The 26,351-nt window shown below is 43.2% G+C and overlaps 1 protein-coding gene across 1 annotated transcript in view; it reads left to right on the forward strand.

Moving 5' to 3' along the window:
- Nucleotides 1-26,351, forward strand: part of ANTXR1 (ANTXR cell adhesion molecule 1) — a 256,016-nt gene that overhangs the window by 98,111 nt on the left and 131,554 nt on the right. The window contains exons 11-12 of the mRNA XM_020878572.2: nt 16,657-16,726; nt 18,315-18,393. Coding sequence (XP_020734231.1) covers nt 16,657-16,726; nt 18,315-18,393 — 149 coding nt within the window. The remainder of the gene's footprint in view (nt 1-16,656; nt 16,727-18,314; nt 18,394-26,351) is intronic.

Genomic DNA, 26,351 nt, shown 5'->3' on the forward strand with positions numbered 1-26,351 from the left:
ATGGTTTTACTAATACAATAATGAGAAACTTGTTAGACTCTCCTAGTGTTGCATGGAGACTTATGAGGTATGACCAGAAACAAAAGAAACTGATTTTTAGCAAACTTACTAAAATTCAATTGAAGGGCCATGTGAAAAATCAGCCTCTTGGATTTATAGGCACATTTCTTTTCTCATGCAGGATTTTATTTCTCAACTTGAACTTCGATCTTATTCACAAGGCATGGCTCTGGTTCACTTTTGGTTCACTCTCAAAGAATAAAACATTGCCCCCTTTGAAGATATTTTTTTCAAACTGAACATCAGTCCTGAAAGCAGCTCTAAGAGAGTTTCAGAGAGGGGCTTCTTCCCAAGGGGATGAGAGACTACACTCACTCACATATAGAAGTTCCAGTGTGTTTGTTTTTAGAAATCTGTCCAGCTATCCAGAAACTGTACTTTATCTTAGAAAACATCTGGTCCTCAGGACTGCTTTGGGCCCCTTAAGGAGATCATCGAAGGGCACCTATGGTGACAGCTGGGGAGAGAGAAGGAGAAAAATTTCCCAAACAAAAGCCTGTTGTTTCCTTTCTCACTGGTTGGAATGTTGCATCTATTGGTCAAAGGTACTAAGCGCAATTTGGATGCATCCTTACTAAGGGCTTTGATGTCGTATGAAGATAATAGAATGTCACTTTGTGCAACTGGAATTAAATGATACAAAGGGGCATCTTGTCTCACAATTCTTTTTTTTAATTGGAGTGTAGACTGTAGTTGATTTATAATGTTGTGTGTGTTAGCTTCAGCTATACAGCAAATTGAGTCAGTTATACATATACAAATCTCCACTCTTTTTTTAGATTCTTTGCCCATACAGGCCCTTGGGCTTCCCCAGGGCTCAGTGGTAAAGAATCTGCCTGCCTATGCGGGAGACGTGGGTTCAATCCCTAGGTCAGGAAGATCCTCTGGAGAAGGAAATGGCAACCCACTCCAGTATTCTTGCCTGGGCAATCCCATGGACAGAGGAGCCTGGTGGGCTACAGTCCATGGGGTCCCAATGAGTCGGATGCGACTTAGCAACTAAACAACAACAGCCCATTACAGAGTATTGGATAGAGTTCCCTGTACTATACAGTAGGTTCTTATTAATTATCTATTTTATATATAGTAGTATGTATATCTCCCAGTTTACCCCTCCCTACCCCTTATCCCCTGGTAACCATAAGTGTGTTTTCTACATCTGTGCTTCTACCTCTGTCTTTTAAGTAAGTTCATTTGTACCTGTTTTTCAGATTCCACCTATAAGTGATACCATATGATATATGTCTTTCTGTGTTTGACTTACTTCACTCGGTTTGATGATCCATCCTCCACTCCTGGCTTCTTAATCAGGCCTGATATCAGAATCCCCCAGGAGCATCATCCAAGTAATGACAATTACTGATTGTGAGCACCTGCCTGGTTTCCTTCCTAAACTAGCTCCTTTCATCCTCCCAGCAGCCCAGTGAGGGAGGAGTTACTTGTATCCCCCTTGGCTGACAAGGGAACTGAAGCACAGAAAGAAACTGCGCAAGGTCACCCAGGTGGCCAGAGGTTGCCGCAGTGTGGACCCCGGGCGGTCTACTCCAGAGGCTCTTGCCCACTTCTCTATGTTGCTTCTTAAACACCGATCCCCTGGGGTCCCCGGGTCCCTGATCCTGAATGCCCACATCACTCTGACATGTGCCTGATTTGAAGACACTGATTCCCACAGCTTCCCCTCACTGTAGAGACAGGAAACCTCAGCTCCGAGAGATTCAGCTACTTGCCCGAGGTCATGGGTTTGTTAGTCAAGACTTGAGCTCTAGTTCAAGGGGAAAAAAAGCCCTGGACCAGGGGACGGAGAGCCCAGGCTTTAGGTCAGTGTATGCAGCTGTGTGTGAACACAGGGAAGCCACCTCTTCTGGTTCCCCAAGTGGCCCCTCTTTCTTACACTCTACGGGCTTTCCGTGTATCTGCTCATGTTTCCCTTTGCCCCTGCTCTCAGAGGGAGCTTGGATTTCGCCCAGTTGTTTCTGAAATGGCTCCTGCCAAGACTGTGTTAGTCCATGTTTCTATCTTTCAGATCCAGACAAAAATATAGATAAGTGGAAATTTACTGCAGTTTTGCTTGGTCAGACAAAAACCTCAGGAATCTGGGATGAGTTGGGGATAAAAGAGAAGTTGCCACCAGATGTAACTAACTGGTGAAGACTTTCATTTAGAGGCAAACGTTTCTTCCAGGGGCAATTTGACACAAAATTAACTACAGCAGTGCCTAATAGATGGTCAAACTTGACATTACCCCTGTTCTACCAAGGGTGCAATTGCTTCCAAATGAAAACGGGAAGCTGCCTGCGGACTCTGGCACCCAGTGAGCTTCTCTGAAGCATAATTAAGAGAGATCTGCTTGTGAATGTCCCTGAAACTGCTGTTATGCCAGTCCTGTTGTCTCAATAGGGGAAGTTGGCAGCCCCTCTATTCTGTTCCAGATAACTGGACTTTTGCAGTGCCTTTCCTCATGGAGCACTACTCCTCTGTCATTTCAGTAGGATGATGGAAGAAAGAGTAGTTAACAGAGATGGACCAGACTCATGGGAACTCCAAGTAGGCTAATAAGCTATGTCCCCTTCAAATTAACATTTGAAATATGTTAAATATTTGCTCCACATTCATTTAGAGGAAGAGTTGGGTGCTTATGAGGGAAAGAAAGAGAGCGCTACTGGTATCTTTCCTTCAAGCAGTTCAGCTCTGGCCCCTAATATGCACACCACAGCAGCTTAGTGATGTCCACTGTGACTCAAGTGTGTGCCTGAGGTCTGATTCCCACCTCTTCTCTGCATTTCTCTATTAATTTGTGTTCTTTAAGAGCAGTCGGCATTTGCCATAGTTCATGGTCATGATCCTGTGATAGATAGTGATAGACAGTTGCTCTGTCGTGTCCAATTCTTTGCAACCCCAAGAACAGGGCCACCAGGCTCCTCTGTCCATGGGATTCTCCAGGCAAGAATACTGGAATGGGTTGTCACTCCTTTCTCCAGGGGACCTTCCTGACCCAGGGATCAGATCCGGGTCTCCCGCATTGCAGGCAGAGTCTTCACCATATTTTAATAGACTTGTCCCTCAATCCCAATTCCAAAGGTAAACCCTTCCAAACCTAATTGTGCACAGCTGAAAGACTTTGTGTCAGTAGACACATACCTTGTGCATGAATCCTAAATTGTCTTCCGCCAAGTGAAAACAAAACTTTAAAAAATATATTTCTTAGCAAATTACAGCTGTCTCAAGGGCACCAGTTTTCTGACCTCAAGCTTACAAATTTTTTAAAGGTTGATGCTTTGCTTATAAGATAATTTGTTAGTTTTGTAAATGTCAACAGTCAAGAATTTTTGGTCTAGATTTATTGAGAGGAGGAAACATTTTGCCAGAGCCCTGAGCCCCATTATCTTCATTTGGTTTTCTTGCAATACCTAAATCTTTCCCTATTAACTTTGGATAGAGATGATGCAGAAGACTACAACATTATGTACAGTATGATTCCAGTTATGTAAAAAATAATATGCATAGAAAAAATTCTGAAATAGCATGCCCCAAAGCATTAACAGTGTTTATCACTGAAAGTTAGGACTGCCGAGGATTTTCATGCGTTTTATATTCTTCTCTGTATTTCTCAGACTTCTCACGTTCACCATGTATTACTTTTACAGTCACTAAAAATAACAGTATATATGAGCTGAAAATAATTTACATCCTGAGAAGTCAGACTAGCTGTGCTAAGGACCAGTTCTAAAAGCTGGAGAGTTCTGAGGCACAGAGATCAAGCCCCCAAAAGACAACCCAGTGAGCAGCAGGCTACTGGCTACTATCCCTGGGCTTCTCTGGGAATGCATTCATGGTCCCTCACCCCCTGCCTCTCCTTCTGGCGCCATGATGTAATCTTGATCCTCCTGTAAACAATGTTCAAGATAACCCACTTCATTTTTTTCCAAGACTGCACTCAGCTCTGTCCTACCCTGGTGTTTGTAGGTAAGGTGTTCTGATTGCAGCCTTCCCACCCATATCAGCTCAGAGCCTCAGCAGCAATCTAATCCCCACTTCTGGAGCACCCCCATTTCAGTTGTAAAGCCCCACCCAGCAGAATGGCTCCTGTGTCACCTACCACCAGGCAAACCTGAATCCATCAAAGCCTGCATGGAAGAATTTACCAAAAAACACTCTCTTCATACTCTAACCAGATGCCTTCCAATGGCCCTCAATCTGTTCCTCCCTCACCCTCCTCTATGCATAATCATTTAATACCTCTGAACTTTTCTGGACATTCTGTCAGTACCCCAGGGGGAACTGTGAACTACCTAGTAATATCTCCAGAACCCTCTACAATGGGCCAAAACCATGTGTGATGAAAGTGTTAGTCACTCAGTTGTGTCAGACTCTTTGCAACCCCATGGACTATAGCCCACCAAGCTCTGTTGTCCATGGGATTCTCCAGGCAAGAATACTGGAGGAGGTAGTCATTTGCTTCTTCAGGGGATCTTCCCAACCCAGGGATCAAATGCAGGTTTCTTGCATTGCAGGTGGATTCTTTACCATCTGAGACACCAAAACCATGGTAGATATTATACCAAGATTTCTAACCTTGGTACTACTGACATTTTGGGCCAGATAATTCTTTAATAAGAGGGAGAGGAATGCCTTCGTATTGTAGGCTACTTAGCATTGTACATGGTCTCTACTCACTAGATGCCAATAGCACGCCCCTTCTGGTCTGACAATCAAAATTGCCTCAAACATTGTTTTTCATCCCCTGAGGGTCAAAACCACCCCCATTCAAGGACTGCTGAATGCCACCTTGTCATACCTACACTATATAGCCTGACACAACCTAGGAAATAAGTTCCGCAGGACCTAGTCAATTTGTATATACCCTCACATCTTGTGTTGTACAGGTACATCAAGCTATGAGCCCAGAAGTACCCCCACTTTAGTAGTCACAGTTGACATATGTCAAGTGCTTATTAAGTGTTCAGTATTTAATCATATCATCTCATTAAATGAGTGAGTATGAAATCAGTATTATTGCATCTTACAGGTGAGAACTCTGGGTTATGGATAGGGTTATACAGTCTGTAGGTAGCAAGCTGTGATGGGGCTCCTGCCAGGGACCAGGCTATGGTTCCTACTCTAACCTGCCCAGAGAACAAAGAAGAAAACCAAAAGGTATATTCTGGACACCTTAACACAGAGGTACTAGGGAAATAGTCATAGATAGACCCAGGAAACTTACCTGGAACCCGTTGGCCAAGCTCATCACCTGATCTCATAGTAACTAAGCAGTGAGGGCTTCCAGAGAAATCTTGCAACAACTCCAGACCAAGAGATGGGTGGATAGATATGGGTCATGTCTGAGGGAAAAAAAATAGTGGCCAGACTGGTTCTTCCATATTAAAAACATGAGAGACATTACAGCAGATGTGTATGTTCTGAGGATCGGTCCCAAATTGGCCCCACCCTCCTATGCTTCACTACTGGCTCTTCCCATTCTGTGTTGACTCTTCTCATTGCTCTGACCACAGAAAACCATTGTTTAGCCTTTCCAAGTAGAAGCTTCCCTCTCCACTTTCAAAATCTCTGCAGGGTCCCCTTCAGTAGAGTTCAATGACTTCTACAAAAAGAATGCGTAGGTTTGTTACCAAACCCGTCTATGAAAAATCTTCCAGTTCAGGATCTGACATGAAGTTCACGTGCCTAATAAACAGCTTCTTTCTGCTCTAAGCAATGGATCCCATTTAGCTTTGCAGTAAGACCCTCACATTTGTGAATTTTCATTGCATGAGTCCCATTAGAGCAATCAACCACCTCTTTTCTGGCTAGGACCTCAGAAAGCTCAAGCCAGATGCCTTGAATTTCATCAACTTGGAGTCTTGCAGAGTATCATTTTATTTCCAGTTTTTGCTCAGTATTTTAAAAGTCTAATTTTTTAAAAGCTGGTTACTTTTCAAGTCAGTGAAAAGGTAGAAACATTTAGTCTAGCCTGTCTTTTCTCCCTTCATTCAGGGACACATTCCCCAACCAGCTGATAATTTGGTGCTGAACAGTTATACTTGGCACAGAGATGCCACAAAATTGCTCCCTAAACCCAGGGAAGATGGGGAGAAAGAGCAGGGTGAGCTCATTCGGTCCCTAACCTCCACTATTTTGTCACAGTAGGAATGTAAACTCTACTTTGGAGCTTACATCAGCTTTTGGAGGGTTTCAGCAAACTCCCCTAGATAAGACTAAGAGTTATTTTTCTTGTCCTTTTGGCCAGAAATAAATATTTATATCAAGAAAGGATTGCCAAGACTTGGAAAGTATTTCAGTTATTTAATCAGCCCTATAAAAGGATTCACTGTGATTGGTGTTTGAATTAGCTAATAAATTTTAATCTTGGTTTTATCCCAAATCCATTAGACAGTCACCAACTGCAGCTAAGAATTCTGGAAACTTCTTAACCAGTCTGAAAAGAATTACATTGATCTGAGATCAAAACCATGTGCACATTTGAATGCATGGTTTTGAGATATGGGTTAATTATAGTAAGTCAGGGTCTCCCAGGAGACACTGGAACCTTATCACAGAGCTTCTCAACCCTGGTTGCCTCTCATGGAAGACAAGCCTCCTAACATTATTCAACCTCACCCAAGGAGAATCTTGACTTTTGCCTCCACAGCTGTCAGACTCAGCTCTGGGTATACTTCAGGCCACATCATAAAACTAGCTGTGAAAGTATGACAATATAAAATGACTAACTAGTTTAAATTATATCTGTAAAAAAAACTAGCTGAGTTGACTATGGGCAAGTCATTTAAAGAAAACCTGGGTTTGATTTCCAGGTCTTTTATTCATGTTACAACACTAACTCAATTAACCAACTTCTTTGAGACTCAGTTTCCCAAATTGTAAATTAATAACAATAATAATGTCAAATGAGACCATAGGTATTTCAGTTCAGTTCAGTCACTCTGTCATGTCTGACTCTGTGACCCCATGAATTGCAGCATGCCAAACCTCCCTGTCCATCACCAACTCCAGGAGCTTGCTCAAATTCATGTCCATCGAGTCAGTGATGCCATCCAACCATCTCATCCTCTGTTGTTCCCTTCTCCTCCTGCCTTCAATCTTTCCCAGCAGGCATGGTCTTTTCAAATGAGTCAGGTGGCCAAAGTATTGGAGTTTCAGCTTCAACATCAGTCCTTCCAATGAATATTCAGGACTGATTTCCTTTAGGATGGACTGGTTTGATCTCCTTGCAGTCCCAGGAGTCTCAGTCCTCAAGTCTTCAGTACCACAGTTGAGAAGCATCAATTCTTTGGCACTCAGCTTTCTTTATGGTGCAACTCTCCCATCCATACATGACCACTGGAAAAACCACAGCTTTGACTAGACGGCCCTTTGTCGACAAAGTAATGTCTCTGCTTTTTAATACGCTGTCCATAGGTATATCAGTTCAGTTCAGTTCAGGACTCTCAAGAGTCTTCTCCAACACCACAGTTCAAAAGCATCAATTTTTCGGCACTCAGCTTTCTTCATAGTCCAACTCTCACATCCATACATGACCACTGGAGAAACCATAGCCTTGACCATAGGCATATAGTGTTACACAAAATCAGTATAGAATAGATATACATATACATGTATGTATAGGTATAAATATGTGTGTGAATGCACAGTTACATATATATGCCTGTGTGTGTGCACATATGTACACACAAAACACATTCACTAAAACTTTTCATTTTCCCAGGAATTTCTAATAAAATCACATTCCTTCTCAGATGGGACTGCTGCTGCTGCTGCTGCTAAGTCGCTTCAGTCGTGTCTGACTCTGTGCGACCCCATAGACGGCAGCCCACCAGGCTCCCTCGTCCCTGGGATTCTCCAGGCAAGAACTAAGACCCAGCCAAAACTCAGATTGGGACTTGAACCCACAGTTCCCAACTTGGGAATGGACTAGAATCCATTGTGTTTTAACTGAAACTGTTTACCTGGCATCCAGACTTAATGAAGCTCAGGTTCTTTTGCCACAGAAAGAATTCAGCATGAGGTAGAACAATAGGCTAAGAGTGCATTTATTAGCATAAGATGCTTGTTAGAAATATAAGCAGGCAGCCTAGGGAGTGCAGCCCTGAGAACAAAGAGGGCTATATTTTTATAATCAAAAAGTGGGGAGGGGAGAAGACACCTTCTTCCTCATTTGGAGTAGACATCAGGCTTACATCATTTAGTTTCTCCTTTGTTTTATGGTTTAACTGGTACTGTCATGGTGCTATTTAAATCATATGTATATTAGCAAAGGGCTTCCCTTGTGGCTCAGTTAATAAAGACTCTGCCTGCAATGTGGGAGATCTGGATTCGATCCCTGGGTTGGCAAGATCCCCTGGAGGAGGGCATGGCAACCCACTCCAGTATTCTTGCCTAGAGAATCCCATGGACAGAGGAGCCTGGCAGGCTACAATCCATGGGGTAGCAGAGTCAGACACGACTGAACGACTAAACACTTATTAGCAAAAGGGTGATGACATATACTAACACATGTTGATTAGTCTTAGGTTTTAATATAACATCCCCTTCACTTACCCTTTCACCTAAATTCTTGTCTTGGCTACATGCAGAAATGCCAGTCTCCCAAGGACCATTAACTCCCTGACTTCGGGTAACAAGGTTCATATCTATTGTCTTGTGTTAAAACTCTCAGGATTTGTGGCTTGACTGTGCCTGGCACTTGAATGTGCCTGGTCTTCCTTCAAGACAGAGTAGATTGTTGCTAGGTGACTGGATTCTTTTCTTGAGTGTTCATATGCTCTCAGCAGTCTCCCAAACTCCCTTAAAATTCTCTTTCTATCTTTAATCCCCTAGTGGGATTTCTAAACTATTTAATTATCCTACTCTATTCTTATCACTAATGCCTAAAAACATGTTTGATAGAATGATGTAATCAAGCAATTAGGCATTTTGAAATTTTAAATTTTCAATTCCTCTGATTTTAAACCACACATTTAGTTTCCAGTTCATTTTAAAGGCTTGGCTACCCATGTAATAATGCAAAGTAACATTTACTGTGGATGGAGGTTCGTGACATTGTACAGGAGACAGGAATCAAGACCATCCCCAAGAAAAAGAAATGCAAAAAAGCAAAATGGCTGTCTGAGGAGGCCTTACAAATAGCTGTGAAAAGAAGGGAAGCGAAAAGCAAAGGAGAAAAGGAAAGATATACACATTTGAATGCAGAAGTTCCAAAGAACAGCAAGGAGAGATAAGAAAGCCTTCCTCAGTGATCAATGTAAAGAAATAGAGGAAAACAATAGAATGGGAAAGACTAGAGATCTCTTCAAGAAAATTAAAGATACCAAGGGAACGTTTCATGCAAAGATGGGCTCAATAAAGGACAGAAATGGTAGGGACCTAACAGAAGCAGAAGATATTAAGAAGAGGTGGCAAGAATACACAGAAGAACTGTACAAAAAAGATCTTCACAACCCAGATAATCACAACGGTGTGATCACTCACCTAGAGCCAGACATCCTGGAATGTGAAGTCAAGTGGGCCTTAGGAAGCATCACTACAAACAAAGGTAGTGGAGGTGATGGAATTCCAGTTGAGCTATTTCAAATCCTGAAAGATGATGCTGTGAAAGTGCTGCATTCAATATGCCAGCAAATTTGGAAAACTCAGCAGTGGTCACAGGACTGGAAAAGGTCAGTGTTCATTCCAATCCCAAAGAAAGGCAATGCCAAAGAATACTCAGACTGCTGCACAATTGCACTCATCTCACACGCTAGTAAACTAATGCTCAAAATTCTCCAAGCCAGGCTTCAGCAATACGTGAACCGTGAACTCTAAACCAGCTTGAACCAGATGTTCAGGCTGGTTTAGAAAAGGCAGAGGAACCAGAGATCAAATTGTCAACATCTGCTGGATCATCAAAAAAGCAAGAGAGTTCCAGAAAAAACATCTATTTCTGCTTTATTGACTATGCCAAAGCCTTTGACTGTGTGGATCACAATAAACTGTGGAAAATTCTGAAGGAGATGGGAATACCAGACCACCTGACCTGCCTGCTGAGAAACCTGTATGCAGGTCAGGAAGCAACAGTTAGAACTGGACATGGAACAATAGACTGGTTCCAAATTGGAAAAGGAGTACATCAAGGCTGTACATCACCCTGCTTATTTAACTTCTATGCAGAGTACATCATGAGAAATGCTGGGCTGGAAGAAGCACAAGCTGGAATCAAGATTGCTGGAAGAAATATCAATAACCTCAGATATGCAGATGACACCACCCTTATGGCAGAAAGTGAAAAAGAACTAAAGAGCCTCTTGATGAAAGTGAAAGAGGAGACTGAAAAAGCTGACTTAAAGCTCAACATTCAGGAAAATAAGATCATGGCATCCGGTCCCATCACTGCATGGCAAATAGATGGGGAAACAGTGGAAACAGTGGCTGACTTTATTTTGGGGGCTCTAAAATCACTGCGGATGGTGACTGCAGCCATGAAATTAGAAGATGCTTACTCCTTGGAAGGAAAGTTATGACCAACCTGGATAGCATATTAAAGAGAAGAGACATTACTTTGTCAACAAAGGTCCGTCTAGTCAAAGCTATGGTTTTTCCAGTAGTCATGTATGGATGTGAGAGTTGGACTATAAAGAAAGCTGAGGGCTGAAGAACTGATGCTTTTGAACTGTGGTGTTTAAGAAGACTCTTGGGAGTCCCTTGGACCGCAAGGAGATCCAACCAGTCCATCCTAAAGGAGATCAGTCCTGGGTGTTCATTGGAAGGACTGATGTTGAAACTGAAACTCTAATACTTTGGCCACCTGATGCAAAGAGCTGACTCATTTGAAAAAACCCTGATGCTGGGAAAGATTGAGGGCAGGAGGAGAAGGGGACGACAGAGGATGAGATGGTTAGATGGCATCACCGAGTCAATGGACATGGGTTTGGGTGGACTCCGGCAGTTGGTGATGGACAGGGAGGCCTGGCGTGCTGCAGTTCATGGGGTCACAAAGAGTCGGACACGACTGAGCGACTGAACTGAACTGAACTGAACATTTACTAAATGTTTCCTGAGTGCTAAGTAATGTACTTCCATGCACTCTTGTACTCCCCACACAACCTAGTGCAATGATGTCATCATTACTGTTCACAGATAAGGAACTTGTCCTCAGTCACACACTAGTCACAGGACCTGGGATTTGAACCTGCATCTGTTTGACTCTGGAGTCTGCCAGGCACTGTGACCCCTGTACTCATCTCCAGAGCTGCTCAGATCCCAAGCCTGGGTGTCTGATGCTTTGGTGTAAGGACACTCATTGATCCCCAGATCCTGATTTAAGTCAAATTTCAGTTTGATTATCAGACTGTTATAAGACAGATGCTTTGAATTCACCTATGTCATGGGTATGCACTGAATTCAGAACTATCTTAGGTAAAAAGCAAGGACATTTATATTTATAGATAATCTAAAGATTCCCTTAAGGCCTGGTTTCAACCCCCTCCCCTCACTAGTTTCCTCCCAGTTCCTGGCTGCATTTCCCCCGCCCACCTGGTACTAACAAGCAGTGAATGGCCGCCAATGGACACAAGACCAGGGCCCTCCACCGTCCTCCAAAGTGGATTGTTGCCCCGTAAACATCACCATACCACTGGTTCTGGCAGAGTTGGCCCTGAGGTTGGCATGGCCCCTGAGCCAAACGTGGCTCAGCCTGAGGAGGAAGGCTTTGGGCCCTGCTTCCCAAGTGGACGTTCCAGGAAGGAGTCAGATGATCAGAGTTATGGAAACCAAATGGCCCTCCTTTGTTCAGAGAGAAAGAAAAAAAGAAAAAAAAAAATCACTCATTTTTGTGGTAAAGTGAAACCAGGCTCCAAACCAAACAATCTCTCTCCGAGCCGAAAATGCCAGCTCCCCAGAGCAGGCCCACAGCCTGGGACTCCGATGAACTGGTGGGAGGCGGTGCCACGGCCTTCAGCCACGTCTCCTCGGGCTTCTCGGCGGCGAGGGTCTCCTCTGCTCTGCTCCTGAAATAGCTGGTCTCCCCGGCAGGAAAAAAAAATGAAAGGAGGGGGAAAGTGAGAAACGAGTCCGCTGGACGAAGGCTAACCAACCAAGACAACCTCCAACTCTCCCGCCTTTCCTGTTGGGAGGGAGGAGAGGAGCTGGGGAGAGCGCGGGGGTGGGAGCCTGGGCGGGAGCCTGGGCCCGGGCGTGTGGTTGTACTGCGCCCCCTTCCGCTCCCCCCGCAGAATGCAGCCGGGAGTCACAAGGCCTCCTGTGGCCGCGCTGCGGAAGGCTGGTGGCTCCGTGGGCAGGAACCCGCACTCCCAAGTATTACTAGAGCATGTGCAGCAGCCAGAGCAAGTAAATATAGGTTGTCACTGGCCACGACTATCGCAGGCTTTGTTTTCCCTCTAATACGAGCTTTTCCTGGAACGGAGAGGCCCTTGGTGTGGACACGGGAATCCAGTTCTAGTCCTGGCTTTGCCTCTGACTTGCTGTGAGGTCATGGCTTACCACCGCCTCTCTGAGCCTCCATTTTGCATCTGGAAAATGAGCCCAGTGAGTCCTGCCTTGCCTTGGTTCCCAAGGTCATAGTGAGGGGAGATCAAGCCTGGCTTTTATCCAAAGGTGGCGGCCAGACTGCCCACGTGCTGATGCAAACTCTCTTGTGTAACACTTGGCAAGTGTCTCCATCTTTGTCTGTTCCTCACCTTTACAGGAAAGGAATAGGGACTTCCTCGGTGGCCCAGTGGTTAAGAATCCTCCTGCCGGTGCAGGGGACACAGGTTCAATCCTTGGTCCAGGAACTAAAATCCCACCTGGGCATGGGCAGCTAAGCCCATGGGCCAAAGCTAGTGAAGCCTGCCCATGCCAGGTGGGACAAAAATGGAGACACTTGCCGAGTGTTGCCCGGACTCTGCAACAAGAGACACCACCGTAAGAAGCCGGAGCACCGCAACTAGGGAGTATAACCCACTCGTGGCGAATAGAGCAAGCCTGCGCACAGCAACCAGAATCCCCTGCAGCCAAAAATAATTTAAAAAATAAAGTGAAGGGAATAATAGCCTTCCCTGGGTTATGTGATGTGTGTGATGCACTTAGAGCACACAGCATGCCCCAGGTCTCACTGTCATCGTCACCATCATGGACAGAAAAGCATCTTGAAGATAATGCCCAGTTCAAGCCCTGTGTGATCTGCCTCTGTCCTCATAAGCTTTTAATTGTTCTCAACACACTCACTATTCTGACAATATTCCATAATCTGCCAGTGCCTGCGGGCTGTGTGCTCAGTCCTGTCTGACTATTTGTGACCCCATGGACTATAGCCCACCAGGCTTCTCTGTCCATGGAATTTTCCAGGCAAGAATATTGGAGTAGAAATCTTTTTCCTACTCCAGGGTATCTTCCCGGCCCAGGGATTGAACTTGCATCTCCTGCGTCTCCTGCATTGGCAGGCAGATTCTTTACCACTGAGCCACCCGGGAAGCCCAATCTGCCAGTATTCATTCTAAATGAGGGGAAACTCCAGTATCTTCCTGTTACACTTAGGAAAAATCCCCCAAACCCACCACGATCTACAAGGGCTTGATCATCTGGCCCTCTTGCCTTTTCTAGCCTCATATTTTATCCGCTGTCTCACTGAAATCCAACAGCCTTGTCAGCTTTCTCCTCGCTGCTAAAGGCCTGAGCTCCTTCTTGCCCCAGAATCTGTGCAGGTCCACCTCTTTCCCACCCCATTTCCTCTTCACCTGGCCCCAGGTCTCAGCTCACAGAGCCTTTCCTCAAGGAAATGTTTCCTGACCTTCCAGACAAAAGTCTGCCCCCGATTCTCCTTCTTTGTACTGAACACAATTTAATTAAATAGTAGTATGTGTAATAACAGCATTTTTTGTGCTTTGTTGTACTTTCCTCATGATTTCTCCTCCTCCAGAACTCCTGTTCACTAGCAAAACCCAGTGTTCATTTTATTTCCTGTGTGAAGCCCTCCCTCAAACAGGGTTACTCATTAGAACTCTAACTGAAGTTTTGATTTAGTAGGTGACCTCTGTCTGGAAGGCATAAGAGTGCCTGCGTTTTGTTCAGTTAATTATCCCTTCTCCTTAGGCTACAGACCCAAGGAATAACAGGAAATAAATGCCACTTATTATTAGCAAGTTCAATATCTGATGTCCCCAGGGCATAAATCTTGCCCACATCCCTAATTCCAGTAGATAACTAAAACACTGGCCATTAAAAAAAGAAGTGAGAGGCTTTGTCTACTGTGTTCCATTTCAGACCTAGCATAATGCTTGGCACATGGTAGACATTCAAGAGAATATATTTTTAATAAATGTGTTTAAATAAGCAACAAGGATATGTTATACAGCACAAGAAAATTTAGTCATTATTTTGTAATAACTTTAAGTAGAGTATAATCTATAAAAATATTGAATCACCATATTATACACTGGAAACTAATATAGTATTGTAAATCCACTCTCCTTCAATTAAAAAATCTTGTACTGAAGACTAAGATTAAATAAATGTAATATTTTTACTGTTTCAAAAAATTGAATGTGTTTAATAACTATCTCCCCTGCAACTTCTATAAAATCCATGAAAGCAGAGACCATGTTTCTCTTCTAAAAACCTATGTTTCTAGTTCATAGTAGGTCTTGAATAAATATTTGTGGAATGAATGACTTGGAATAATCTCCCTACCTTTTCACCACTTGATGGTCTCCCTAAACATCAGGGGAAACTGTAATTGGCCATCCCTTTTTCCTCCTTCCATGGAGACACAGTGCTTAGAACTCAGATGTGTCCTCCAGCTCCTATCTCATGTGGGTCTGGTCCTTATGTCCTATTATGGAGGGCACAAAGCTTCCTAATCTCCACTCAGGCAAGTGTTTAGTGTCAATTGCATTTAAATGTCATTAGAGACATCAATTTCCTATCCAATGCAACAGCAGCATAGCATCCTTCCATTACACATGGATTCCTTTCTGTCTTCCAGGCATTTGTATTCACAACTTGATTAAAGGGGCATATTTATTCATCTTCATGTCACCTACAGTTCCTACTACCATCTTTTGAACAAAGAATGCACCCAATAAATGTTGAGTCATGAAAGAATGACTACCATATGCTGAGTATAGTAACTTCTCAGCCCTGCTTCTGGCCCCAGAATCTGAGAAACGATGAAGTTTTTAAGGAGTTCCAGATTAAAGCTGCTTAAGTTTTTCCCTGGACATCCATTAGGATAAGAAAAAGAAATCCCTCAGCTCAGAGTCCACCCCCCGCTTGAATCCAGCTTTCATAACTACATTTGCTAAAACTTCCAAAATCATCACTTCAAGTTTTTCTCCAAAAACCTCCAAAGTTCTTTTCATAGCCAAATAGGCTTAGATCCAAATCCCTCAGTCTAACTCAAAGAACTTGGACCAAACATTTTCCTATACTGATCTTTTCAAGTCCTCCTTATGTCCTACCCTGGACCATCCCTTTTGTTTGCTCTGCCTTTGCTGTTTGCCATTTTTCCCACCAGAAATGCATCTTCCCATCTCTCCCCCGAAACTCAGCTGCTGTTATGTTCCCTGTGACCTCATCATGTCACCCACCTAGAGGGAGCTGCTCTCTGTCTTCTGAAGCCAAATGATATTTTGGCTTAGCTACTTCTTGTATCTGTCAGCAAATTTTTTTTTTAAATTGAGATATAATTGATATTTATTAGTCTCAGGTGTACAACATAATGGTTCAATATTTTTATATATTCTGAAATGATCACCATAATAAATCTAGTTAACATCCATCACCACACATAGTTACAATTTTTTCCTTAGGATAAGAACTTTTCAGATTTACAAATCTTGTAAACTTTCAAATCATGCCGTACTTTGCATCCTCATTACTTATTTATCTTATACCTGGAAATTTGTACCTTTTGACCACCATACTCATTTCACCCACCCCACCTACCCCTGCCCCTGGTAACAGCCAATCTGTTCTCTGATCTGTGAGTTGTGGTGGGTTTTTTAATTTTTTTTCCTTTTTATATTCCACATATGAGTGAGATTATACGGTATTTGTCTCTTATTGTCTGACATTTTACTTAGTGTAATGCCCTCAAACTCTATCCATGTTGTCACAAATGGCAAGGCTTCCACTTTTATGACTGAATAACACTCCATTCTACACACATATGCCCTAATTTCTTTATCCATTCATCTGTAGATAGACACTTAGGTGGATTCCCTGTCTTGGCTGTTGTATCAATAACCAAGGTTGAATCAACAAACTTTTCCCATGAATATGACTCCTCTCTCAAACCTGACCTAGACTTGAAGCTCCCGAGGATCAGCCTAATACCTTCTCGTTTCCCCTGTTATGCCTGGTCTGTGGTAAGAGCTCACCCTCTATGTGCTCACTGAGGCTCAACTGGATATACAGGTTAGAAAGTATTCAGGCAGAAGAGCTTGCATTCACTCTAATGGATTCTACAACTCAAGACAAGTTTATATTTCAAAACATCATGGCTTTTCTAGTGTCTCCTGCGACTTGGTTGATGGTCTGCAGGAGACACCAAATATGAAATTATCAACTTGCCTCACTCCTCTTAATCCAGTGACTTCCTTTTTACAGATGAGAAGCCCTTCACTGTGGAAGATACTTATTTGCTGTGTCCAGCACCTATCTTAAAGGAAGTTGGCATGTAAGTTTCCAGCAGCAACTAAGCCCCACAACCAGGGAGGTGAGAAGGGGTGGCGGGGGGGCCACAAAAGGAGAAGAGTCTCTCTTCACTGTCATTATGGAACCTTTCTCTGGACTCCTCCAGATAATGATGATGGTGCTATGAGTGTAGTGAGCCAGGCACTAGCATCAGTGTTTTACAGAGGGGACCTTTATCCTACTAAGATCCACTATAGCCTGCCAGGCTCCTCTGTCCATGGGATTCTCCAGGCAAGAGTACTGGAGTGGGTTGCCACTCCCTTCTCCAGGAGATCTTCCCCAAACAGGGGTCAAACCTGGGTCTCCTGCATTGCAAGTAGATTCCTTACCCTCTGAGCCATCAGGGAAGCCCAGTGAACCATCACAATTTTACAGATGTGCAGTCTGTAGCAGAGAGAATTTAAGTAGCTTGTTGAGGTCACATCGTGAGTGGAAGAGTATGAGTTCAAAACAAGATCTGTCTGGCTTCATCACAACTACATTTCTAGAAAGTTCTCAGGCTACCGAAAGCACTGTTATACTCATAACCTCATCCTGTCATCATAATTGCCCTTCTAGATGATTATCTCCTTTCTTAGAGATAAGGAAATTTGGAAAAGAAGCTCAGCAAGGATAAGTGATCCACAGCTGATTCAGGACCCCACGGTCAGACCCTCGGAAGCCATGTTCAATGTTCCTCCGTGTCTCTCCAGAGCATCACGTATTCATCCACACTGCCCAAGCCTCTCTGAACTAATTTATGGAGAAAATTTCACAGTGATGCAGTTGTGATAAGTGCTAGTGAGATGAGATCAAAATAGTCAAGAGAAGGAGGAGAATTAGCATCCTGAGCAAGAAAAGAAATATGCAGGGAAATAGACAAGCAATGTCGGTGAGGGAACACAAACTAACCTCTCTGTAAACATATCTCTAACAGAATGAAGACAGAATGGTGGCTTTAAGCAAAAATGCTAAATTTGTTCATCTGAATTCTGCTTTCAATCATTTGTTCAAATTACAAAGCCTCCGAATCTACTTGCCTGACATCAGCTCATGATGCCACTGATTCCACAAACTAGCCCTGTATCCATGCTGCAGAAGGCAAGCTTGTGTTTCAATGAGCATCTTCTAGATGGGAGGAAATAGAAGGCAGGTTAGCTCATGTACTGCTGTACCTTTCTGTGTTGACTGGGTAGTAACAAAACCATCACCATCAGAATCTCATCACTGAGAGTCCAGACAACAACTGTAGAGTTTCTAGCTTAACCAGTTCATCCCCTGCAGATTTGGACCATTTGTTAAGACTACCTCTTCCTACCTACTACAATGTGGCAAGTAAATTAAACGGGAGCAGCCTCTGTCCATTCAATGCTATTTGCCATGGTGTAAGAAAGGCTGGATATACTGCCTTGCTGCACCAGCCAGGTGTATCCTGACATCTCTCTAGGGTGTTAGAGATGGATCAGCCCTCGGAGAGCACCCTCCGCATTTTACAAAGGAGCCAGCTCAGAGGGTGGTTTAGAACGGAGCCCCCAGGGCCCCTGTGTGTCGGCACGCCATGCTGAGTATCCCTGGTCCCCGTGTCGTTACAGGAAAGCCGCTCTTCAGGTCAGCATGAACGACGGCCTCTCCTTCATCTCCAGTTCTGTCATCATCACCACCACACACTGCGTAAGTCCCTGCCTTTCCCTTGACTGAGAACTTCATTGTCATCCTCATCTCCCTGGCGAGTTTTTTCCAGTTCTGCGTTCTGTTAACTGAGCGTTGACTCTGGCGCTGCAAGGCCAGCCTTTGGCCACCTCTGGGGCTGTACACATGTCGAGAGTGTATCAGGAATGCCTGTGCCTCCTGGGTTCCCCGTTTCTGTTACTAAAAGTGAGACCTGGCCACACTGGCATGAGCAGATGGTATGATGGGGCCAGGGCCTGTGCAGTATGGAATGGGGATGCCTGGATGGACTGGGTTTAGGAGAAAATGCACAGAAATAAATGGCACAGTATATACAGAAAACCCATCTTAGGGAATTTTTCCTCTAAAAGGAAGCATGGGGGAGGTGGGTTGTGCAGTAGCTGAAGGAAGAGGAGGAATAAAAAGAGAGGCTTTTATTTAGAATTGGAGAAGTTACCACTTGTTAATATGATTTTGAAAATAATCCAGGAGAAAATGAAAAATTCATGAAATGGGAGAGAAGAGGAAGGGACCTTGGCCCCTAGGGGTAGTGAGGCAGAGGGCAGACTATATCCTCTGCCAGCTCCTCCGATGCCCCATCTCTGGGTCCTTCATGGGAGGAGTATTCATCTCTGGCTACGCATGAGATCACCTGGAAAGGTTTTAAAACATATGGATTCCCTGACCAACTGGGACAAAGTCTGTGCAGCGGGCCCCAGCTTTGGTGGGTTCAGGGCCCCCTTGGGAGTTCTCTTGTGCAACTATGGCTGGGAGCCCCTGGGTTTATGAGGTTGCTCCCACTGTCAGTGTCTTGGAGCTCAGCCCATCAGAGGGCAGTCAGGGCTTTGTTAGCTCATATACAGACCTCAGCTCCTAATATGAACATTTCCAAAAGGATCTTTGTTGAATATTCAGTTTCTGTTCTACCAAATGCACTTTTCCCATGAGATTGCTCTGCCTGCTAAGTCGCTTCAGTTGTGCCTGACTCTTTGCGACCCTTTGGACTATGGCCCACCAGGTTTCTCTATCCTTGGGGGCTCTCCAGGAAAGAATACTGGAGAGGGTTGCCATGCCCTCCTCCAGGGGATCTTCCCAAGCCAGGGACTGAACCTGTGCCTCTTAGGTCTCCTGCTTTGGCAGGCAAATTTGGAGAATTCTTTACCACTAGCGCCACCTGGGAAGATCACTCTAGAGACTAGCGTTTTTGACCTGCTGGCCAGCTTAGACAGGTACCTTAGTCACTTCCCAGCTGGCCTTTGGAGGGCGTCATTAGAACCCCTCAGTGACTGGGGTTTGTGTCCTAAACACTATCCAGGTGGATGAGGGAGAGCAGACAGGCCCTGGAGCTGGACAAGATAAACATGAATTGTTTCCTGGAGGAGCAGGAAGCCAGGCCTCACAAGGGACAATGCACCCAGCTTCCCCAGGTGTCCCTCCTCCTCCTTTCCCCCCACACACATACGTTGCATCATATGTTAGGAGCCAGTCAGCTTTCTTGAAAGCTGGGTAAACCAATGCAGTGGGTACAGACAGTGGAAAAGTTTCACTTGACCAAAGTAAGAGCCTCGCGTCATCACAGAGACGTATCACCCCTGAGCAATGTCTGTGTCTCAGGCACGCCGCAGTGAAACCTTAAATCTGGAGACCAAATCTGAAAGCTGGATGCAGGAGCAGTGACAGGTCTCCAAGCATGCCCTGCCTGATTCTTTCAGAAACTGACCCTGTTGGAAACTGCCAACCTGCAGGAAATGATTAAAATACCCCAAATCTAGCAACGCCATTCCAGATTCCTCCCTGCTTTGGAATGACCCAACAGTTTGGGCCTGTATTTCTCATTATGTCTGACCGGACCAGAGAAACAGCCGTGTCCTGAGTCTGCGAGGGCAGGGAGGTGGGAAGGGGAAGTATCTCAGGACAAGCCTGTGGGGTGGCAGGGGCAGGATGACAAACTCAAGCCCTGGGCCGCTAAGCCAAGAAGAGAGGGTGTCCTCACTGACATAACCCAAAAGGAAAAGAACTCCCAGTCAACTCTAATATCATCCTGACTCACTCCAGCCTATGTTGCATTTCCCATCTCCTTCATCTGAGTGCAAGTCACTAAGTTTTCTGTTCAACTGACCCTTAATCAGCATCACCTCATAACATCTGGATTATTCGCCTTTCACTTGAGAAGGCTGCATGTCTATGACAAAGTTATAAGGACCCTAAGATTTTAGATCCAGGTCCATTCACTCATTTATTCAACAAATATTCACTGATCATGCACAATGTGCCACGTAGGCACTGCCCTGGGTGCCCAAGATACATCAGAGGACACAAAGGACAAAAATCTCTTATCTCACGGGGATGCGGGGAGAGAAAGCAGACAGTGAACAATAGACATAACAAATGAATCACACACTGTGTTAAGAAGTGATATAAGCTGTAAAAAAAAAAAAAAAAAGCCAAGGGAATTGCATGATGATCCAGAGGTTAGGACTCCATGCTTTCACTGCTATGGGCCTGGGTTCAATCCCTGGTGGAGGAACTAAGATCACACAACCCATACTATGAAAAATAGAACCAAGTAAGGGAATTTGGTACTGCTTGAGTGAGTGAGTGAGTGAGTTCAAAAGAAGTGGCATTTGAATAGAGACTTTGAAGTTAGCTGTGAGGGAGAACTTGCCAAACGTTGAGCCCCACTGCTCAGAGCCCACCACCGGGGTCAGCTGGTATGTTCGAGGAAGAAAGAGGGCTGGTGATTAGTCACAAGAGGAGTGAGGCAAGCAGTAGGCAGTGAGGTTATGGGATGGAGAGTGGAGGGTCTTGGGAGAACTTCGGCTTTTGCAGAGGTGCAACGCGATCTGGCTTGCATTTGAAAGTTCGCTCTGGCTACTGGAATGGCCAATAGGAAGACAAAGGATAGAAGGACCTTGACTGTTCAGGAGGGTTATGGCAGTATTTCAGGCACAAGTGATGATGGCAGCTTGACTCAGGTGAGAACAATGGTGATGAGAGAAGAGATCATAGTCAGATATGTTCTGAAGGCAAAGCTAGCATATTTCCCAAATCATTAGACATAAGGCTTGAGAGGATAGGAATCAAGAATGGCCCCAAGGTGCAGCCACTGTGGAGAACAGTATGGAGGTTCCATAAAAAAACTAAAAATAGAATTGCCATAGGATCCATCAATCCCACTCCTGGGCATATATCTAATTCAAAGGAAATATGCATTGCAATGTTAATAACAATACTGTTTTGCAATAGCCAGGACATGGAAGCAACCTAAATATCCATTGACAGATGAATAAATAAATAAGATGTAATACATATATACAATGGAATATTAATCAGCCATGAAAAAAATGAAATAATGCCATTGGCAGCAATAAGGATGCACCTATTATTGTACTAGGTGAAGATTATCATACTAAGTGAAGTAAGTAGAGAAAAACAAAATACCATATGCTATCACTTGTATGTGGAATCTAAAATATGATACAAATAAACTTATTTACAAAATAGACTCACAGACATAGAAAAGAAATTTATGGTTCCCAAAGGGGGAAAGGGGTGGGCAAGAGATAAATTAGGAGTTTGAGATTAGCAGATACAAAATACCATATATTTAATAAATACTATATATTTAATAGATATATAACAAGGTCCTATTGTATAGCACAGGGAACTGAATTCCATATCCTGTAATAAACCATAATGGAAAGAATATGAAAAAGAGTGTATATACTCATATATAAATATAACTGAATCACTGTGCTGTATACCAAAAACTAACACAACATTGTAATTTAACTATGCTTAAGTAAATAATTGTTAAAAAAAAGAATGGTCCAGACGGCTTTGGCCAAGGAATAGCCCTCGGTTGACAGGAAGAAGGCTAAAGCCAGAGAGGATATGAGGCATAGGAGGAATCAGATGTTTTTTTTAATCTACTAGTCCTGTGGACTTGACTGAGTTATTCAGCCCCTAGGTACCTCAACTTCCTAATCTGTAAAATTAGAATAATAATAATTTACATATCTTAGCAATATTGTGAGTATTAAATGAAATGATTATGTAAAGTGCTTGGCAAGCAGTCCTGGCCTGTAGTAAGTTCTCGATAAATGTTAGTTGTTATTATAGTGGAAGCTTAGTCAAAATGATGGACCTAATTGGAGATTCTTCCCAAGGAGTTACTTCTCACTTCAGAGTCCCAATGTAACAAAATAACTCTTTCAACACAACATGTAGCCCTATGAGAATATGTTTATCGCTTGATCAAACCCAAATGATTGTAAGGGGGCAGACAAGTTGGCCAAAATCATCCAGAGAAGAAGATTTATAGTGAAATATTCAACTCCAGTCCCCAACAGGTCCTGTAGAAGCTCAAATTAAAAAGACTAAAGCCATCACTGGACAAATAGAGTTGCAAGTGGAGTGGGTGGTCCTCCAGAATATGAAGTAAGGTCTTGGACTTGCCTTTGTTTCTTGGGCAGCTGGTTTGGAGGACAAGGTTTTTAGATCAAAAATGATCCCCTGGATCAGAGTAAAGGGTTAGTCTTGTCAGTGCCAGTTGCAGCCTGCCCAGTCCATCCCCTGGAACCAAAAATAATTTTAAAATATGTAGTTGAACCTGTTCTTTTCTCGCTTTACTTGGTGCCCATTTGGACAACCGTGTCACAAGTTTTCAAGATCTGCAATGAGTAACTGTTGCCTCTGCCAAGAGCAGAAATTCCATGAAGTTTTACAGGAAAGACATTTTTCCATCCAAGAACTAAAAGATTCCTATACAAATGGTAAACTTTGTTGAGCTCCATGACTATAGAAAATGGTCAAACATCCAAAGCTCTCTCTTCCCAGCATATTTGAATACATCCCATCTCTAAGAGTCTTCACTGACCTCCTTTTTTTCTCCAACTCTAGAAATAGGTTGAGAAAAATCACCAAAATGTACTGCTCTAAGGGAAATAGCAAAAAGCAATTTGTCATTTTGATAACAACTCAAGCAAATTTAGGACCTTACCAGAACTTTTTATGAAAGGTTGTCTTCTTTTATGTAAATAACCAAAAATTGTATAATTTTCCACCTGAAGTGTACAAAAATCAGAGAATCGTCCAACAAGTATTTCTCACATTCTTCTTGTGTCTCCGGTGCTCCATTTATTTTTTTTTTTTCATTTATTTTTATTAGTTGGAGGCTAATTACTTTACAATATTGTAGTGGATTTTGTCATGACATTGATGACAAAAATGACATGACATTTGTCATGACATACATTGACATGAATCAGCCGTGGATTTACATGTATTCCCCCTCCCGATCCCCCCTCCCACCTCCCTCTCTACCCAATCCCTCTGGGTCTTCCCAGTGCACCAGGCCCGAGCACTTGTCCCATGCATCCACGCTGGGCTGGTGATCTGTTTCACCCTAGATAATATACATGTTTCGATGCTGTTCTCTCGAAACATCCCACCCTCGCCTTCTCCCACAGAGTCCAAAAATCTGTTCTGTACATCTGTGTCTCTTTTTCTGTTTTGCATATAGGGTATCATTACCATCTTTCTAAATCCCATATATATGTGTTAGTATGCTGTAATGTTCTTTATCTTTCTGGCTTACTTCACTCTGTATAATGGGCTCCAGTTTCATCCATCTCATTAGAACTGATTCAAATGAATTCTTTTTAATGGCTGAGTAATATTCAATGGTGTATATGTACCACAGCTTCCTCATCCATTCGTCTGCTGTTGGAGAACAGTGTGGAGATTCCTTAAAAAACTGGAAAGAGAACTGCCATATGACCCAGCAATCCCACTCCTGCACATACACACCAAGGAAACCAGATCTGAAAGAGACACGTGCACCCCAATGTTCATCACAGCACTGTTTATAACAGCCAGGACATGGAAGCAACCTAGATGCCCATTTATTTTTACAAGTTGCTGTCCTTAAGGAATGTAAAATCCATTTTGAGAAGTGAGTCCAACAAACTCATAAAAGAGTATGTAATAAAGAACAAGGTCATGGGAGCCAGGTGTATAAATGCTGTAGGATTTCAGAGTAGAGAAGAAGGTGTGACTCCACAAAGAGTCATGAGGGCTTCATGAAGGAGACAAAACCCCAGTGGTGGTTTGAAAAATGATAATAACAGTTGAGAAGTTGGAAGTGGCCTTCTGCTAAAGTGAAACCAATCTGAGCAGAACTAGATACAACCATGAGCATAGTTTGTTCATGGTCCCTCCCAGGAAACATGACTTTTTTTTTTTTTCCTCTTATTTTGTATCAATATCTGGTACCTTCTAATTGAGGTCCATCCCTCAGGTTGCCAACTACTTTCCAAGGATGTGCACGCCACACCCCTGATCACCTGGTGATCAACAGTGAGGCCCAGCTGATGCTTTTCCCTATTAACTATTAGAATTTGATTAGTGTTGGTTTCCAGGTTGGAGAATCATAGTCTTTGAAGGAGAGACCTAAAGTTAGACATAAAAGTCTAAAATCAACACTAACTCAGTGGACAGCCTGTCTTTGCTCCTAATTTATCTGAACAATAGCCTGGCTACAGTGGTGTGCATGTGAGCATGCTCAGTCACTCAGTCGTGTCTGACTCTTTGCAACCCCATGGACTACAGCCCACCAGGCTCCTCTGTCCATGGAATTTTCCAGGCAAGAATACTGGGATAGGTTGCCATGCCCTCCTCCTCCAGGGGATCTTCCTGATCCAGGGATCAAACCCACGTCTCCTGTGTCTCCTGCATTGCAGGCTGGTCCTTTACCCGCTGAGCCACCAGGGAAGCCCCACAGTGACAAGGCTGAGTAAATTTGAGAGGACCCATGTCAAGTCCCTATTCAGAGAAAATTTTTGAATTAAAATAAAAATGCAACAGACTTAACCCTAAGGCATCAAAATCAGAACGAATGCTCTATGATTACAGCAGAATGGAAGAATTAAGAATAATATTGAGTCAAAAATCCTAATTTCAGGTTCTAGCCCTTCCATTTCCTATGATGATCTTGGGCAAGTTAATCTGAGCCTGTCTCAGTGTCTGTCTTGTTGTAAAGTTTAAAAAGTGACAGCTGTGTGTTAGTTCGTTGACATTCTCTTTCCTTACTGAGTAGAAGTCTAATGGACTATCTCATTAAAAGATTTGCTGTTCATTATTTATAAACAGGCTATTTTCCCTGATTAAGAAGTATGCTTCCCTCTGAGTCCATGATAAGCCTGTTCCTTTAGGAACAGCCTGGGAAAGACTAAAGATGTTGCCTGCATAATAACGAGGGAAAGCAGCACCAGTAAATTAGATCTGGTGATAAGTCAAACTGGGTTAAGCTGCAGTTTCCTCAATATTTTTTGTATAGTTGATTTATAATATTGTGCAAGTGTCAAGTGTACAGTAAAGTGAATCAGTTTCATATATATATATATATATATATTTAATTTTTCAAATTATTTTCCATTATAGGTTGCTGCAAGATACGGAATATAGTGCCCTGTGCTATACAGTAAATCTTGTTGTTTATCTATTTTATACATAGTGGTGTGTATCTGTTAATGTTCACTATTTTTGAAAAGAAAAGTTTTCTCAGTCAACGGATCATGGAGTAACATAAGGGAACTATATAGACTATGTAGAAGAATGAGTCAAAACAAGTATTAACTAAATTTGATGCATCATTACCACATAGAAAATTTGTAGTATTAAAATTTAAAATACGCTATCACACCCAGCATATCTGGAAGCATTTTATCAGAGGAGGTACCATTTCATACAGATGAGAGCTGCAAGCTCAGAATCTTCTGACAGCCTGAATCGTCCAGTGTGCCCTGAGATAGCCACAACTCACTGGGGTTTGGAGTACATTTGACTTCTATATGGATGAGCCTAGTACCAATTTGTTTCCCACGGGTTTTTAAATGATTTTATTCGCCAGATTTTCATGAATTGAGACTGTTCTATTCCCAAACTAATGGCATTTTTCC

Source organism: Odocoileus virginianus, chromosome 2, assembly GCF_023699985.2.
Source record: "Odocoileus virginianus isolate 20LAN1187 ecotype Illinois chromosome 2, Ovbor_1.2, whole genome shotgun sequence".
Lineage (NCBI taxonomy): Eukaryota > Metazoa > Chordata > Mammalia > Artiodactyla > Cervidae > Odocoileus > Odocoileus virginianus.